Here is a 19,022-nt window from a genome sequence, read left to right on the forward strand (position 1 = left end):
AATATTCTCACAATCAAGAAATACAAGAAGAAGGGGATATCTTTTAAGTATGATGTTAGCTGTAGGTCTTTGTTAATGTCCTTTTTCAAGTTGAGCAAATTCCCTTCTTTTCTTTTTAAGAGTTATCAGAATGGATGACGAATTCTGTCGTCCTTTTCCTGCATTTATTGAAATATCATTTTCTTTATCTTTTGATATAGTGAATCACATCAATTGAGTTTTCTAACATTGAAATAATGATGTATTCCTGAAATAAACTCCACCGGGTCATGGTTTCTTCTTCTTTTTATAAGGTTGACTTCCTAATATTTTATGGAAGATGTTTACTCTATGTTTAAAAGGGGTATTGGTGTAGTTTTCCTGTAGTGTTTTTGTCTGATTTTAGTATCAGGGTAATTAATAATTGCCTCCAAAAAGTTGGAGAAGTATTCCCTCTTTGTGTATAGTCTTGGAGGAGTTTGTATAGAACTGATATTACTTGTTCCTCAAATGCTTGGTACAATTTACAATGCAGCTTCTTGAGAAAACTAGCCATCTCATTTTCTTTGTGGGTAGGTTCACCTACAGATTCCATTTTTAAAAAAGATATACAATATTCAAGTTATTGATCTCTATTGAGTTTTGTTAGTTTGTGTCATTTAATATATGCATTTCATCTAAGTTACTAAATTTATTGTCATAAAGTTACCCATAATACTCCCTTACTATTCTTTAAGGTCTTTTACATCTACAACAATGTATATATTCCTAATATATTACTAATATTGATAATTGGCATCTTCTTTCCTTTTAGTCTGGTTAGAGGGTGCAAAAAAGGGTTAATCTAGCAGGCTTGGGTTGCTCAAATCTTGCAAATCCCAAGACAGGTTTGTTTTTCAGGATCAGCCTTTGAGAGGGTCTAGGGAGCTGACCTCTCAGCCTTTGGAATGTTGTGGTTGACAAAGGTGAATGAATACTTGAATCAAATGAAGGATATTATTGACAGCTAGAGAATCTAGAATGTTTTCTATCCTTTAAAATTAATTTAATACACAAAACAAAAACTTTTAGAAACTGTTATTCATAAAAGAAGGTATCACCTCTATGAAATAACAGTTACAAAGATAAAATGACTGAGTGAAATCAAGATATAGAATAATTTAATGAACAGACAGAACATGACATATTTTTCCCTTTAATAGGCAAAAATACAAATGCAACTTCAAAATTAATAATAGCTATACTTTAAATGTTTATTCTCTACTTAGCAATTTGTATTTATTTGTTCCAGTTACTACTTCTGAGTATCAAATCACTCCAGACTTAGTGGTGTATAAAATAATTTGTTCACTATGATCTCAATATATTCTCCTTATTTATCATGCCCCTCTTATCTTTAGTTCCTGGTGCTTTAACTCCATGAACTGCCACTTCAATCATCTCTTGCCATTTTCATATATTCCATCCATCACACTTATCTGGCAAAACTCTAGGCACTGTTCAAATTAAGTGATTTTCATCTTTTTAACTATATAACCAGGCTGTTGAATACTGCTGGCAAAACCCAAACCACCGCAAAAATGGGTACTATTAAAAAATATGGTCAAACAACTGAAGTGAGATCTTAAAGCTACTAGATAATTCTTTTATGTTGCATAATCTGTTCATTTGTACTGTTTTATAGCTTCTCCAGTTGCTATTTCAAGCTTTCTTCACTATGTCTTACATCCAACATTATCATTTCCTGACTCACTTTCACAGATAAGAGCCATCATATGGGAAGCTGGAAATTTCTGCTACCAAGTCTACAAATGTTCTGTGGGAACACTTATTTGTAAGTCAAGTATTTTTAAGTCTCCTCATTTTTTCATTATTTCTTTCATTTTAGTTTTAGCCATTTCTTCCCATGGAAGAATGCCTCAAATTTATCTTCCACATCACTGATTAAGTTTTTCCATTGTGTCAATTCTACTATTTTAGGCCTGAGATATAGTTTTAGGGAAGCAAGTGAAGGTAGAATGTGGAGAGACTGTGGTTTTTAAGTCTTATCTATTTTTGGCCCTCACAAACATCTTTGTTAAGTGGTTCTCTGTTTGGTATAAAATTCTTCATGTGCAAAATAAAATCCCCAATACCTATATTTCATGATTAATATGAGAATTAGAAATAGTATTTGTGAAGTTCTTATCACAGTGCCTAATATATGGCAGAAAATAGTAAGATGAATCTGCCATTATTATGAATCCTCTTATGGCTTTTTCCTTGCTTAATTTTTCCATTTCAGCTTGCTTCCTTTTCAGTCTCAATCTGTTCTGTACATTCCATTCCTTGTTCTATAGAGTTCCTATGCCTTCATTTCTTATTAAAAGTCCTTCTGGATTGTAGTTAAGACAGTAGATTCTGCAGTCAGTCAATATGAATCCTGGTCCTCCTACTATGTAAATTGGGTAAGTTATGAAACACCTCTGTGATCCAGTTTCCTCATCTATAAATGTAGATAAAACCTCATAATTTTACTGCTATCTTGAAAATGTCCATATATATAAAATGTTTACAAGTGTGCTTAAAAGATAGCATTTAGTTATCTAGTAAATAAAGCAGGTATTCCTCCTCTAGTTCCTAAAGTAAATCATTTAAAAAGTATTTTACTTTCCTCTAAGACCTACAGGATCCCCTTCTTTTGAGCTAAAAACAACTCTTCCTAAATATTTTCCCAGTGTACTTATTTCTGAATAAAAAGAGAGCATGAATGGCTTCATTTGTGCGAAAGAGGCTGGGTAGATTATGGTCAGTCACCTCACACTTGTGTGTCCCCAACATCAGGTAAAGGAACCTATCTTTTACCCATGAACCTATCTTTTACCCATTTTCTGGTTGTCAATTTAATTAAGCAAATCTGGCCTAACATGCATCTGTTCATGCTCACAAAGCCCAGTTAAAACAGTGAAAAAAAATATGAGGTCTATGTTGGCTGAGTCCACAAAAATATACTGCAGACAACTGTTTCCAGGGTTCTGTCTTTTGCCCAATGTACACCTTATCCAAAGGAGGGGCAGATATCAATCTGCAATACTTCATCTTCAATATGTTACTATTCCAACATATCACATATTGGTACCACCAGAAGCACGTTCTGTTTTAGGGCAGCATCTACTATGGGAGACCTATCCTGCCCTTGTCTGTCAGTAGTGCTAAACTGGTTACTATGCAGTACTCTGGTTACTATGAACCCCTCACATGCGTGCAGCTATATTCTGCTCAACATTAGTATTTATTTTTGATTCACTTGAGGATATATAATATTACACAGATGGCTGCCAGATAGAACACTAAAATGAACAGGTGGCATGACAAAATACAGAATAGAGTAAAATTCCCTACAAATAAAATGTAGGATGTAAATAACTCATAAATTCCTGCTAAAGAAATATTATATACCAATTACTAGAATATTCATGAAGTTATTTGTTTTTGCATTGCATGTGTGTGAGAGGACACAAGAGATTATGTTCAAAGGAGTAAAAGATGTAACTGAAATACTGAGACAGGTTTGAAGAGTGAATAGTGCATTAATTGTAAATACCATCAGATTGTAGATAATTGCTGACTACTTTGAGTATTGCTTTGAGTTCTGTATTTTTAATCCCTTCAAGTGTGCTGCCAATAATTCTATTACTTGAAAGTGTATTTCGAGTACAAAAGTATAATTATTGCCATAAGGTTCCACTGATTTTACTTGTTTCTGCTGGTAGAAACAGAAGAATAAGTCTAAGTAAAAAATGAGTCATTGAATATCTAAAGTGAGATATTACTTCCTAAGTTCTTCACAATTCTGGGCTAAAAATCTTTATTTTCTTAAAAAATATGTAATACAGATAGTTTTGAGTTTCATCTTCCCTAGTCACTCTCACCAGTTTGTCTATGTTATTCCTGTAGGACAGCATTTAAGACCCAATACTCCAAGAGTGATATTGATTCCAATGTAAGCTTTATTTTTCCATGTTTTTGAACATGAAATAGATTTCTTTTTAATTTCCAAAGTTCTTTAGAGTTTTAATATGAAAGATCATTGTAATTTTATGCAGATACATTAGTCACCATTATCAAATGATCAATTACTCACTGAGATTTTTTCTCCAGATTTGTCAATTTTTTTCTTCAGTTTTTTTCTTTCACATATTAGATCATTGTGGGTCTTAAGTGGTTCCTCAAAGCAAACTTCCGTATTTACCTTGGCTTCACTCTCAACTACAAATAACAAAGATGTATGTCATTTTCTAAACAATTGTAATATAACACATACCTGCATTATTATTATGTTAAAGAGCACAATCTTACAAAAACTTGCATGAATTCTCCAGCTACACAGAACAACTGATCAGTCCTTCCTTCTTAAAAAACTTTTCTTCGGCTTTGGTTATACCTCACTTACCTGTATCCCTCTTATTCTGTACTCCCTCTAAAAGAGTATGCTTTGTTAACTTCTTTCTGATGATGCACAGTAGCATCTACCACTGTAGTTATGTGGCCTTAAACAAGTTACTTAACTCTCTAAACTTCAGCTTCCTTATCTGTGAAATCAAAATAATCCTATGTTAAAGATCTATTTTGCATGAAAAATGGCTAACACTTGCCTGGTCAATAACCAGCATTTGACATGTATTAGAAGTCTAAAATTGCTTTTTCCTTTAAAACATAAATCAGATCATTTTTTTCTCTTGCTTACAATCTTGTGAGTTTCCCATTTCACTTAGGATAAAATACAAGAAGTCTTTCACTTACCAGCCTGCCTACCATCACAGCTTCAAATCAAGAGAACTATCCCCTTAGGCCCCTACACTCTAGCCATACTGCCCTTTTAGTTCCTCTGCCAGAACAAGTACATTCCCTGTGAAGCTGCTTCTACTTGGTGCAAACTTCCTTTAAGTCCTCATCTTTAAGCTGTCTGTTGAAATGTTGCCCCTAAAGTGGAACATTTCCTGACAACCTCATCTAAATTTCCCTCTTTCTCACACAGCAGAGTGTTGTATTCCTTCACAGCACTTAACCCAACTTGAAACTGTACAATTATTTGTATATCTAATCATAAATATACTGTCTGTTTCTCCCACTATAGTTTGTAGTTCATAACTACATCCCTTGCTGCTATGATGGAGTCTGGCACAAAGAAACTATTCAATAAACTTGTTTGGAGTGAATGAATGAATGAAAGTCCCAGAGCCGGTGTTGGTAAATTACAGCCTGGAGGACAATCACCTATTTTTGTAGTGTTACTGAAACACAGCCATGCCCACTCTGTTAAAAACTGTTTTGGTTGCTTTTGTGATTCAATGGCAGAGCTGAGTCGTTGTAGCAGACAACAAATCTAAAATTTTCACTAGCGTGCCCTTTAGAAAAAAGTCTGCCAATGCCGGCTCCAGAGTAAAACATCCATTTTGATGGTAAAGAATAAAAACTAACCATATTACTTTGTCCAGCTGAGTCCTAAACTCCCATCCACTGAAAACATACTAACCTTAGTAACCAGAATTAAATAGAAAATTGAATAAAAGACTATTAAATATCTCTAAATGTAGTATTTGGTTGATGACATTGCCTTTATTAATCGGTCAAAGAACCCTTTAAAATAATCCAAACTTTAAATTAAAAAAAAATACGTATGACATATATAAATTTTATAAAAGTCTTACCAGTGGGCATATCTCGGCTTTATGGAGAGCACTGAGTTGTAATCAGAATCCTATTAAAACAAAGAGGATTTACTTGTAATAACAGAATTTCCAAACAAAGTAATAAAATATTTTTCATGGAAGATCATGTCATTGTTTGTCTACTATCTCATCAGGTTCATACCAATAAAACCAAGTTCTCTTATCCCAGTCATATGCAAATAACTTGAAATATTTGAATCAGCTTAGAGACTGAAAAAAAGTGAATAAAACTGGATCACATTTGAATAAAATATTCATATATCTGAAACAAGAAATCAAAAAAAAATTTGAAAGGCAATGAACACCTAACTTGTATGCTAATACACTTTTAAGAGTGTTTTAAGTAAAAAATGAACATTTCAATGCACTTTTAAGAACAACAACTCCATTTCAGGATTGACTTTCCCAAGAGCACACACTGTTACATTAGTAAAGTATGCCTGTGGGTAGCACATTTACAGACAGTGAATTTAAATATCTTTGTATCTGCCACTAAAAATGCCACAACAACAGAGAAGGTTAAGCACAAGCATTCCTATCATCTTCCTCAAATAAATTCCTGGATGTGTATTATTGTGTATCAAAACCATGGACAAACTCAGATATATGTTCTTGAATTTTCTATTTTATTTAAAAATGGTGGGGTAGGTCCAAAACAAACATACAATATGCAAACATTTTTAAGATTAAAACCGAAGACTGTTAAAAAAAGAGAAAGAAAAGAAAAACATACGTTGAGTTGCCTCAGCAATTATCAGCTAAAGCTCCAGATCCCTGGGGACCCACATTCAGGTTTCTCTGGTATTAAGAGTATTTTGGTATTTTTAACCCAACTATAATAAAAGCCTGAGAAGAGATACTAAAACAAAAAAAGTATTTGTACAAACACATGTAATGATATGAGTTAACTTATTAACAACTATCTCATACACAGACAAAACAGACATCACTAAATACACATAATAAAAAACTCCCATGCTTTATTGATAGGAGCCTGTATTTACTCTTTCTAGTAGATACAGATCTAATAAGCCTGGTCATCTACTTCCTAATATCCCAAATTAGAAAAGAGAGAGGATACAAAAGCAAGTACATCAATAACTGAAATGTGACAGCACATAAGTAAACAAATGTAAAGCAAATAAGGACTTAATAAGGATTTAATATTTATATTATTCCATGGTCATTCACTATCCAGGAAAACAGCCGAACTAATATTATGACTATGAGTAATCAAGAAAAAACTTACTTATATTTAGCTTAATCTCTCTTTTCCTCTGAGCAGAAAATGTATGACATTTTAGACATTTTAGGCCGATTAAATAAAAACTACTGAAGAAGCAGGACAAAGAGTCAACGATGATTCTTGTTTCTGTAAACAGAATAAGCCAGTAACATCATTAATTAAAATACAGTGCAGGATAGGGCAGGTATAGTGGAGCAGTTTAAAGCCCAAGTTCTGGGATTAGTTTCCTGTGGTTACTTGTGTGACCTTAGGCCATCTGTTTCCTTATCTGTAAAATCATGTCTAATGCTACCTTTTCAAAGGGTTGTTATAAGGGTTAAATGACTTAGAACAGTGCCTTAGAACATGCATCAATAAATATCACCTGTATAAGTGTAACACATACTTCTAATAGGGACAGTAAAGTTAGTGGGGCATGTTGAGGTTGGTTATTTTAAGGGTATTAAGTGGCTGCAAGCATTGGCTCCACTATCTGACTCTGAATTCAAATCTCAGTTCTACCTGCCAGTAGAGGAAATCTCTATGGACCTCAATTTCCTAATCTTACAAAGGAGAATAATAGTAAATAATTCATATGGTTTTTGTAAAAATTAAATAAGAACATGCCGTAAAACACTTGGCACAATGCTTAGAGCATGGCAAGCCCTTCTAAAATGATAGCGGTTGTTACTGTATGTGTGTGTGTGTGTGTGTGTGTGTGTGTGTGTAAATCTACATTTAAATATATATACATAATTCGATTATGTTTGGTAGGCAATAGAATACAATACTCCTGCAAGGAGATCTACGATGAACATTTGGGAATCTTTCACATTTGTGGTTACAAGAAAAAAAAAAGTACCAAGGACAGAATTCTGGGAGCTTACAAAATAAAAAGACATCAGAGAGACAGGTAAAAATTTGGAATAAGTAATGAAGAGAAAAAGTGTTTTAAGAAATAAGCGTCTCTATTGTGTATAGTACCAAGAGATACTGCCAACTTTTGAAGAGTGTCTACTGGATTTGCGATCAGGAAGTCACATGGAAAGGCAGAAATCTGGCAACCACAGGTTAGGGAATGAATTCAAGGTGAGACCTGTAGAAGAAACATGTAGGTAATTCTTCCTACAATTCTGTTTCCAACTGTCTTCCCCTACCCCAAAGGCAGTGAGAGGCAGCAGCTTTGAGGGACAAGACGGCTATGGAAGTATTTTTCTGTTTAAGATTGCTTCCATGCCTCCATCACCCTTCCCTTTTAAAATAATAAATCATCCTCTACACTATAAACAGAGGAATTTTCTAAACACAAACATGATATCAATTCTTTGTTCAACAATCTTCACTAGCTCCCAATCACCCACTGGAAAAAATATGAAACCCTGACCATTAGGGTCCAAGGCTACTTACAAAATGACCCCTTGCCTTTCTTTACTTCCAATCCTCCAGCTACACCTGAACACACATTCTGTGCTCCAGTCATGTGAAACTACTTACAGGCCCTCAAATAGGCCAAACTCTTGTCTTTGTATCATTGCATATATACCTTTGTCTCCTGAGAAAACCCTTTCTTATCCCTAACAAACTCCTAACTATCCTTTGACACTAAATGCAAACAGTTATCTTCTCTGGGAAGCATTCTAACCTTGACATGCAATTACTTTTCTGTGCTCCCCAAGTATCTTCACCTTCATACCTTCCTCTACTTCAGCCCTGAATTTTCACCCCAGTACAATATTCTATGACCCCTACCAAATAGGCCAGGCCTGTGTTCTCTTCGTCTGTTTTTCCCATTTAAAAAGTAGAGTGGGAGTGGGCAGTAATAGTTCTAGAATCAGAAAGACTCAGGCTCAAGCTCTTGTTTTACCACTTACTAAATGTGTGGCCCAGAGCAAGCTACTTAATTTAACTAAGAGTTGTTATTTTTGTTTTTTGGGTGTTTTTTTTTTTTTACTACAGCACCTACTTTATTGTAAGGAGAAAAGTAAATACTGACAAGCACAGTGGCTGGCACATTATAGGTGCTCAGTAATTACTTTATATTCATTATTATAGCATTTAAAAACAATATGCAATAGATAAAAAGCATTAAGTAAATTACATGTTTATATTATTTACCATTATTTATTTAATGAACAATTGACTAAACACTAATATTATTTGGTAACACAGCAAACAGACCTCAAAACCATCTCTAAATCTTAATGTGTACTATAGTAAATATATTATAAAGTGACTATTTGATCAGCATCATTGGCAAAAATTAACTTGAAACTTAAGATGACGTTTCCTGAACCTCATGTATGCCATTATTTAACGCTTCTCCCTCACAATCCCTTTTACAGGAGGTGCCAAGAGGTACTGAACAGGAAAATTATCTGCACTACGTTTCTTCTTATTTTACTTTTACCATAAACACCTGATTATCAGCCAATAAATGACTACAGATCAAGGGGAGAAAAAGCAGAGTTGGTTAATTCACCCCTTAACCGAATTTTATAGCACGGGAAAAAACAAAAACTCTGTATACATAATTCAATTAATAAATCAAGATAGGCTCCGTAAATAAAGAAGATCCTAAATATGATTTTTAAAAAACTTTTCGTAATTGAATTTCTTTCCAATCTTACAAAAAAAATTTCCTACAGTCCTTAAAACAATCTTCTTCCTGAAAGTCCAAGCAATCGTTAATGCAACAGGTGAAAAAACTGTTAGCATCCGTTTCTCAAAAAAAGGAGAAGCCATATACTACAGTCAGCAGATGTTTTCACAGTAATGCTGAAATGAAGCACAACCATTTGATAGGGATTCTTAGTCTACGTTTATTTTTTTCTATTTGTATACATAACGAAACGACCCTACTAATGTAATTAACTCTTTTCTTGTAAACGTACATCGATCACTTTTTCTCAGATGTAATTAAGAAGGCGTTTCACAGGCTGAAGATGCAGCACCAGGTTGACACCCTAATAGAAAATAAATGGTGCGCATCTGACTTAAACGCTTTTAAACCAGAATCGGCAGTTGGGAAGGCAAAGATTGCGTCCACTCTTCAGGACATCCCGCTGAACGCTCGGGAGAGATGAACCCCAGAAGAGGAAAAGTACGTAGCAGTATCTCTCAAAAACCACATCCCTCCGCTCCGCGGAGCAGTGCGGCCCCGCCTGGCCTCCCGGCACCCCGTCCCCCGCGCCCTCAGACCTGAGCAGCTCCCCAATCCGCCGCCCCGCCAAAAAGGCCGGGGCAGGCCGAGCGCCAGGCTCGAGCTCCCGCCACAGCGGACCTAGAGCATACTCACGCAGAGGACAGCGCAGAGCGGCCGACAGCCCGTCCCGCCAGCGCAGGCGCCGGAGGCCGTGCGCAGAAGCTCCCCGCGCGAGGCGGGGCGGGCCGTGAGGAAGGCGACCGCGTAGCCACCACAGCTGCCAGCTAGCTGCCCAGGTTCTGAGAGCAGGTCAGCTGCCGCAGTGCGGGCAGCGCACCGCCCGCTGACGCCAGCGCCTGCCTACGCCGCCGTCCCCATGACAACCGATGCGTCCCACGTTCCCCGCCTGGACCTCTGCCCAGCCTCGGCGCCCCCAGCGGCCCCGCCCCCGCACCGCCTACGTCTGGGTCCGGAGGTGCCGCAGTGCGGCGCCGGCGGAGGCGGCGAGCGCGCGCTCGCTTGCGGGGCCTCAGACTGCAGCTGGGCACGCGCTCTGGGAGCCGCGCGCGGCGCTCCTCACGCCCGCGCGCGGAAAGCTAGACTCTGACCGCATCCTCTCACCCTGGAGCGGGTTGGCGGGGGGACCGTGCGAACACGTGGGCGACCGTCTGAGCCTGAGGCCAGTCCCTGCGTCACCCCAGAAAAAGCGCCCGGTGCTCAGAACTGTAGCCAGCGCGGGGAAAAATGGGAGAGGGCCAAGCGAGACCGGGAGGCTGTCGTGGCATCCGCCAAGGCGGAGAAACATGAATGAGGCAAAGAAACAGACGTCCTCAGCCAAGAGACTGCGCCTGCGAAATGAAACATCCTTTTAAGGTGAGGAATGAAGAATTGTACTACAGACCAAATCTTAAGGAACAAATTATCCATGATTCTTCTGGCGTTGAGTTATTTCACTATGTGATTAAAGCAGAACAAAAAGAAAAACGTCATCTCTACACCCAATGCCCCCTCCCACTTACTGACTCCTGCCACGGGCGCCATCTTTAGCTCTGACTCACCAGGGATGGAAAAACACAAGGCAAATCACTCCTCCAACACCCGAACTTTCTGTAGTTGTAGTCGTGCGCTATAACCTGTTGCTTAGTTTGTACAGTGAGAGAGTTAGGTGTATTTCTTTGGAAGTCAGCTTTTCCATTTTCATTGGCATCCCACGCCGGCATATATCATTTGTTTCTACAAATCCTATGAGAAGACAAATAATTGTCAATTCAGTGCATCCCAGTCTGAACTGTCAGATTTCCAGTTAAAATCTACACCCCATTCTGGGTTTCTATTTTGGTTTAAGCCACCACTGCCTTCCCATTTTCCTAGTTAAATGCCTGTAGAGCATCCTAAATGCCCCCTACACCAAATTATGCCCATTTTACCTTTCTAGTCATTTTAACTTCCACTGCTTCATGCCAGCCTTCATAACTTCTCACTGGGATTGCTGTGAGACTGGTAAAGGCCTCTTTACCAGTGCCCTTCCAGTTTGGATCCCTGAATTCCGTTCTCCATACTGCTACCAGAATAACCTCACAAAAAATGTAAATCTTGATCATGCCACTCTACTGAAAATTCTTCACAGGTGATCTGTAGGAGAAAAATACTCTTTTGCCTAAGATAAAAGACACTCCATCTCGCTGACTGGTTTCATCTCTCATTGCCTCATTTCAGTTTTATGCTTCAGCAATATTGCATTATGTGTACCATGCAAAACAATCCAAATGTTCTCATACCTCAGTTTTGCACATATTGTAACTCCCAGAAAAATCCCTCGTAGCACATATTGTACCTACTCCCAGAAAAATCCCTCTTTGTCAACTCCTGTTCCTCTATGTGTCAGCCCAAATGTTATCCATCTTTTGAATCTTAACCAGGTTGACTAATCCCTCTAAACACTCCTATCATATTCACTGTTATGTTTCGGACACTGATTATATAAATTATATTTTAATCATTATATAAATAATAATTTATATCATGTCTGCATTATAATTTATTTTTTCTAGCTCCAGCATCTACCACAGTACCTATCAAATAGTATTCCATGAACATTTGTTGAATGAGTAATTGGTGATGTATATTGCTCTCCTCCTCGGAGCTATGCTTTATAGGTGTTTTATGTACTTTTCATCTGTTCTCACAACTGTGATGTAAGTACCCACTTTTACAAAGAAGTTATAACTCTGGCTGCTCATTCTTAGTCAGGTATTTTCACAACACATTCCCCAGTCCGTCAGCCTGGCTGAGAGGTATACCTGCTATCACCCTTACCTGGACCTTTATAATAGCTTGCAGAGGTGGTAGTGGAGTGGAGGATGGTGGGGTGTAGGGGGGTGGTGTCAGGGAATGTTTCGTAGCAGAAGTGACATTTAAGTAAAGACCTAAACAATGTGTAGAGTTGTTCTTGTTAGAAAGGGTTCCTGGTAGAGAAAGGTGAACAACAATGCTCACTAAAAGAAAGTTTGGCATAATCCAAGAACTAAAATAAATTAAGCATGGCTGACTAGGTCAAGAATGAGGCTAGAGGATTTCAGAAGTGAAACAAGAAAGATAAGCAAGTTTTGAAGAGATCCAGACAGTAGTGTGGGGTCAGTGAGGAACCATTGAAGGGTTTTAACCATGGACTAAAATGGTCAATTTTTAATTTCAGAGAGGAAACTCTAGCTATACTATAGAAAATGGATGGGAAGAAAGCAAATCTCAATCCAGCAATATTAGTTAACATGCCGTTGTGGGTCATGTAAGAGATGATAGTGGTAAGGGCAAATGTTGAAGCAGTCAGAATGAACAGAAGTGCACCAGTTGGAGAGATAATTAGGAGGTAGAAATGTCAGGACTTGATTGATTAGAGGGAGGAGTGAGTGATAGGAAGGAATCAAGAATGATGACCAGCTTCTATCCCTTCTTGCCAAGTGAAGAGGTAACAAAGCATATCAGGGCCATGAAGGTTACATGAATGGGGAGTGAGGTAATACATATATTGAGGCTAATAGGAGCTAAGTTTTTCCTTAACAGAGTAGGGAGTTACAAATAGGAACAGGAGGAATTCTGGATGACTTTTCTCTTGTAGTGGCATTGCATTAAAATTAGATATATTAGTGTGAACTCACAGTTTTCCATGTATCCATAAATACATAAAGAAACAGATAAAAGTGTGTGTGTGTGTGTGTGTGTGTGTGTGTGTGTGTGTGTGTGCTACCTACCTATCTACCTATCTATTATCTATCTATCTATTTTTTCCCTTACTGTCTCTGCTAAAAAGTTCTAGGAACAATGATATCCTAGAAGCAATGAGTATTCAGTGCGTAAATCTTGGTTTCTAAACACCATTCTCCACTAAAAGGAACTAGAGCCTCTCTGGAGAAATGGCTGATTCAGAGTGGGGGCAGGGAAGTGCAACATGTGCTGGAAAATCTTGTTGGACCAGAAATTAAAGAAGTTCTTACAAAATGATGGAACATATCAAAGGGACACGGAAGCCAGCTTGAAGGAGCCCCCATCGACTACATCCTGTGTCAACCTAAGCACCACTAGCATGTTAATAGATTATGATGCACTGAATAAAATAAGAATATGAGTCCATACTGAAAGAAATACATGAATTTTTAAAAATGGAAATAAAGAAAAGCTCTTTCTTACATTAGATTGCCAACTAAAAAACAGAAGAATGATATAGATAGAACATCACTATTTGGCAACCGTTATAGTAAAAACCGATTCAGGCAAGAATCATCAACATATGCTAAAACTGGAGGGTGAGAGTTTTAAGAGGAACATAATAGATGATATGTAGATATATAGGCAGATATAATCTCAAATTATCTCCTGACCAAATCCTTACTAATAACAAAGGGAAAAACAGAAACTTGACAGTGCAGAAATCTGGCAATGGTGACTAAAGTTACCATCCCCAGTAATAGGACAAATCAACATCATGTGCCACCTGGTAAAAGACACTTAGAACACGCTTCTGTGATATTCCTGCCCAGAATGCATAACCGGAATTTAATTGTGTGAAAAGATCAGCCAACCCTAAATTGAGGAATATTCTACAATATCATAGACCTGTTCTCTTCAAAAGTGTCGAGGTCATGAAAGACGAATAATTAAAGTACTTTTTCAGATTGTAGGATATTAAAGAGACATGACAACTAAATGGAACATGACCCTAAATTGTATCTTTTGCTATTAAGGATATTATTGGGGCAATTGACAAAATTTGAATGGGATCTGTGGACTAGACAGTAGTATTTTAACAATGTTAATTTCCTGATTTTGATGATTATACTCTGGTAATGTAGGAGATATCTTTGTTTCTAGAAAATATGCACTCAAGTATTTAAAGATAATGAAGCTTCATGTATGCAACTTACATGGTTCAGAAAAAATATGTAAGTAAGTAAATATAAATAATATATATAGAGATAAACAGAATGAAGCAAATGTAATATGTTAACAATTGGAGAATTTTGGCAAAGATGGAAGTTTTTTATACTATTGCTATTTTTCTGTAAGTTTAAAAGTATTTTAAAATTATAAAAAAAGTTGTAAAGGTACTGAGATTTCTGGCTTAAGTAACCAGGTAGAGAATGGCTAATTGATTAATTAACAATGGAAAAGGAGGAAGAGAAGGTATGGAGAAAAAGATATTTAGTTTCAGTGGGATATGTCCAGGTGGCAGTTGAGTATATAGTAAACATGAATTATTCATGAAACTCATTCAGAATGGAGAAAGTAGATATGTCACTTTTGCTCTCACTAGCCGAAGATGCAAGAGTGAGGTCACTCTACTGGTACTAGGAGAGACAAGCAATAAAGGGTAGTTTGGTAATAATAATAATAAAATTGGCCAACTATTCATGGAAATAGATTTAGGGTATTCAAATCATTTAATACATTTTAAAATAGTGAACTTACTGAACAAAACAGACATATGGTGGATACACAAAATATTTATCCCCTGTACAGGATGTGTGCACTAACCAGTTAGAACAGATGTTGGTGTTTGTGCTTGTTTTAGTTTGCTAGGGCTGCCATACAAAATGCTGCAGACTGTGTGGCTTAAACAACAGAAATAAATTTTCTCAAAATTCTTGGGGTTAGAAGTCCATGACCAATGTGGCTGGCGGGGCTGGTTTCTTCTGAGGCCTCTCTCCTTGGCTTGTAGGTAGCTGCCATCTCCCTGTGTCATCATATAGTCTTAGAGGTATCTGCCTGTGTCCTGATCTCTTCTTCTTAGAGGGACATCAGTTATATTGGATTAGAGCCCACCCTAATGACCTAATTTTAACTTAATTACCTCCTCAAAAATTTTATCTCCAAACAGTCACATTCTGAGGTATTAAGGTTAAGTATTCAACATGAATTTTGGGGTGGGGTTCACAACTCAGTGATATCTGCTGAAGTAAGTTTCTGGAAGTATACAGAATGCAATGATTCTCATTGAAAACAAGCCAACTGTGTAAGGACACGTTTTAGGCAGAGATTTTTAATCTCTGAGATGATATTTAGTAATTTTTATAAATTCTTAATAGATGAAATAATGGTATTGTGGTTACATAAGAATATGACTTTTTTGAGTTCATAGAATAGAATGACAAGATATCTGAGATTTGCTTTAAAATATTCCAGAAAAAAACAGGTGCAGGAAAGATATCACATATATATCTAAATTGTGATGGTTATTGGAGCTGGCTGATAGGTGCCTGGTATTTAACTATACTTGTTCTTTGTGTGTTTGGAAATTTTCATAGTGAACAGGAAAAAGAAAAGTAAGAAAACTCATAGAGAATTTGAAAGACATAGAACCACAGAAAAAAAGAAAGAAAAATACTCAGTGCTACTATTCACAAAGAATCTTATGTAGCTATTTTGGCAATTGATTTTTTCAGTCTGTTTTCCATGCACATTTTAATTTTGGTCATATTGTATGTAAGATGTTTACTAGTCCTTTCTTAAATTAATTTTATGTTTTAGTTTCATTTCCATGCTATTACGTCTGCCATATAAACTTCATTAAAAATTCTAGCTTTGTTAGTAATATTCATATGTACTCATGGTAAAAATTCAAACAATCATCCAGGTGTCTACAATGTAGCACTAAAAGTCTGCCATAAATTAATCATTGATAATAGTTTTTTGTACATTGTTCCAGACCTTCTTTTGTGTATATACTAAAATGCTGAATTGTAAAGATAATTTTATACTATAGATTTTGTCATGCCACCTTATTCTTGTCTTTATCATCTATTACTATCCTAGAAGTCTTTTTATGTCAGTAATGTACATCTATCTCATTCATTTTAATGGCTTCATACTGTGTCATCTTAATTCCAGAGTTTCCTTACCAATTATAATAAAAAAGTAAATATGGTGGGTTTTTCAAATTTAAGAGCTTTCATATAAGTCTCTCATATTGTTATTAAATTTATTCCTCAGTATTATATATATATTTCTGGTGCTATTTTGAATGCATTAACTTCTTTTACTATATTTTATAATTGGGGATTTCACATGTTTCTACTTTTCCTCCTTCTCGGTCTCCTTCTTTAGTTTTGCTTGTCTCCTTAATCTCTTGGTATTTATTAGAATTTCCCAGAGCTAACCTCTTGGATCTTTGTTCTGTCTACATTTACTCACTTAGTGATCACTCCCAGTCTCTCTAGTCCCAACACAGATACTCCCAAAGCTATCTCCCTGGCCCATTCTTCTCTCCTGAACTTCAGACAGATATATCCAACTCCATACTAGATATCTTTACTTCAGCGTTTAATAGGCATCTCAAACTAATTCTGTCCAACGCTGAGATCGTAATTGTTTGCTTCCTCAGATAAATCCCACTGGAAGCTTTCTTCATCTCATAATAGCAACTACATTTTTTCCAGTTACTAAAGCTAAACACCAGACACCTTGGAGTAATCTCTGACCTTTCTCCTTTTCTTATGTTCCATATACAGCCTATCAGGTTAGTATAGATTTGAACCCAAATTCTGTGTAGAGTCTGTGTTTATAATTCAGAGGGGAGTTTTTTTTTCTCTATCCAAACTTTAGCCCATTCAAGCCTCTTTTGTCTCTCTTTGCAGGTGCAGTCTTTTGAGGGCTCCAGCTTTATGCAGAGACCTTAGTTCCCACACTGAAAAGGCTTCATGTCCTGTGGTTTGGGAGGTTGTTACATTCTGGGAACCAGTAAATGCCTCTAGGCAGGAATGTCTTCGGTCCCTGCTTACCGCTTTTTTTTTCAGCTCTCTCTCTTCTCTTTGGGCTCCTGAGAATTTCATTTTCAGTGAGCCCAATGATGTAATTTAGTCAGCATTTCTAGCTGATTTTCAGAAATTTTTTCTCCCCCAGAGTATCTCTTTGACATACTGGCTATAAAAGAATTGCTCTCTACCAACTCTTAATATATGTTACAGGGAATTTTATGGGTTACTAGTAATTGCTTGTAACAGTGATTGCCATTCAAATTTAACAGATGACTTACTGAAATTAACCTTCTTTACAAACTTTCTGTGTGGTGACATGCTAAGAAAACTTGATAAACCTATAGATATGTGTTATATCAGAAGTCACTGAGCTGCCCACAATGTATAAAGCTGTTTATAGATTTGTTGTCTAAATATGAATACTATTTTATTAGGAAAATATTTTTATTTCGGTCTCACAAGGCCCCATGAAAACCAGGAACTGCTTCAGAGACTAAGAATTAAAAAAAAAAAAAAAAATGTCAGTGTGTGCTCAGTTTAGGTCTCTAAAGTGACACTAGATGGCAGCAAATTGACGCAGATCATTGTGCCTAAAAGACCCCAGTTTACAGGCATGGCCTTATTTTTACATATTATTAGGTACCCCTTTGGTATCCAAACCACTTCATTGGTGTTTAATCAACTAGTTTGAATTTATAACAGTTGATGAGATGCATCTGACAGTAGGTCTGAAAAATATCATTTCTGGATTAATGCAGCACAGAATGGTGTCTGTACTGCCAGAGTCTGTCTAGCAACACTTAGGAGAATCCAGAGCTCTTTCCTGTTATTAAGGGACACTGTCTAGACAGCTCATCCTTCATCTATGAAGACAAGCCTCATCTGAACAAAAGGCACATGTCAGACCCTCATCCTGTAAGTAAGGCCTTTTGTGACTATTAATGCCTAAACATCCATCTTATTGTTCAAATGGTGTCTCTTTGCAAGATTGAGAACTAACTTCATCACTCTTACAAAGTGTGAAAACATAGGGGCTTCCCAAGCCCTGCTGTGAGTAATTACCAGCCTTGCTTTGAAGGACTCAAGTCAGATTCTCTACCATAAGCAACTTCCCTTGTTCTCACATTTAAAATTATCTTTGTACACTTAGTATGTAAAGTTCTAAAAATATGTAATTATTTTATATTAGCATCATGATCCCATTTTTTTCTCTCCTTGACATAATTTATAATTTTATGTCTTTAAAAGTGTTTAGAATAAATTATTATTAAAGTAAGGCATTAATAATATACAAAGGCTTATAAGGGAAAAGTAAGAAATTCCTGGTTCACTACGTCTTCACAAAGTTCTATTCCTGAGAACAGTGCCCCCTTATTCACAGTTTTGCTTTCCATGATTTCAGTTACCGTAATCAACCGTAGTCTGAAAGCAGATTGTCCTCCCCCTAATGTATTGTCAGAATGTCAGTTGAAGCCTAATGCTATGTCACAATGCCTACATCACCTCACTTCATCTCATCAGTTAGACATTTTATAATCTCAAATAATCACAAGAAGAGGGTGAGAAGAGTGCAGCAAGATATTTGGAGAAAGACCATGTTCACATAACTTATATGACAGTATACTGCTGTAATTGTTCTGTTTTATTAGTCGTTAATCTCTAACTGTACCTAATGTATAAATTGTACTTTATCATAGGTATGCACGTGTAGGAAAAAT

The 19,022-nt window shown here is 36.7% G+C and overlaps 1 protein-coding gene across 31 annotated transcripts in view; it reads right to left on the reverse strand.

Annotated features, from left to right (window-relative positions):
• AHI1 (Abelson helper integration site 1) overlaps positions 1-12,442 on the reverse strand; it is a 218,430-nt gene extending 205,988 nt beyond the window's left edge. For 9 of the 31 annotated variants that reach the window (XR_005054854.2, XR_012124260.1, XR_012124252.1 and 6 more), the window contains exons 1-4: positions 10,211-10,429; positions 6,940-7,062; positions 5,670-5,719; positions 4,103-4,227 (exon numbers count right to left, since the gene is read on the reverse strand). Coding sequence is in view for 6 of the 31 variants with exons in the window: in XM_017670815.3 (XP_017526304.3) it covers positions 4,103-4,227; positions 5,670-5,679 (135 nt within the window). In the remaining 25 variants the exon portion in view is untranslated. The other 22 variants (XR_005054859.2, XR_012124261.1, XR_012124257.1 and 19 more) reach the window with 13 other exon arrangements.
• Between the last annotated feature and the right edge of the window lie 6,580 nt (positions 12,443-19,022).

This window comes from Manis javanica, chromosome 13 (assembly GCF_040802235.1).
Source record: "Manis javanica isolate MJ-LG chromosome 13, MJ_LKY, whole genome shotgun sequence".
NCBI classification, from domain to species: Eukaryota; Metazoa; Chordata; class Mammalia; order Pholidota; family Manidae; genus Manis; species Manis javanica.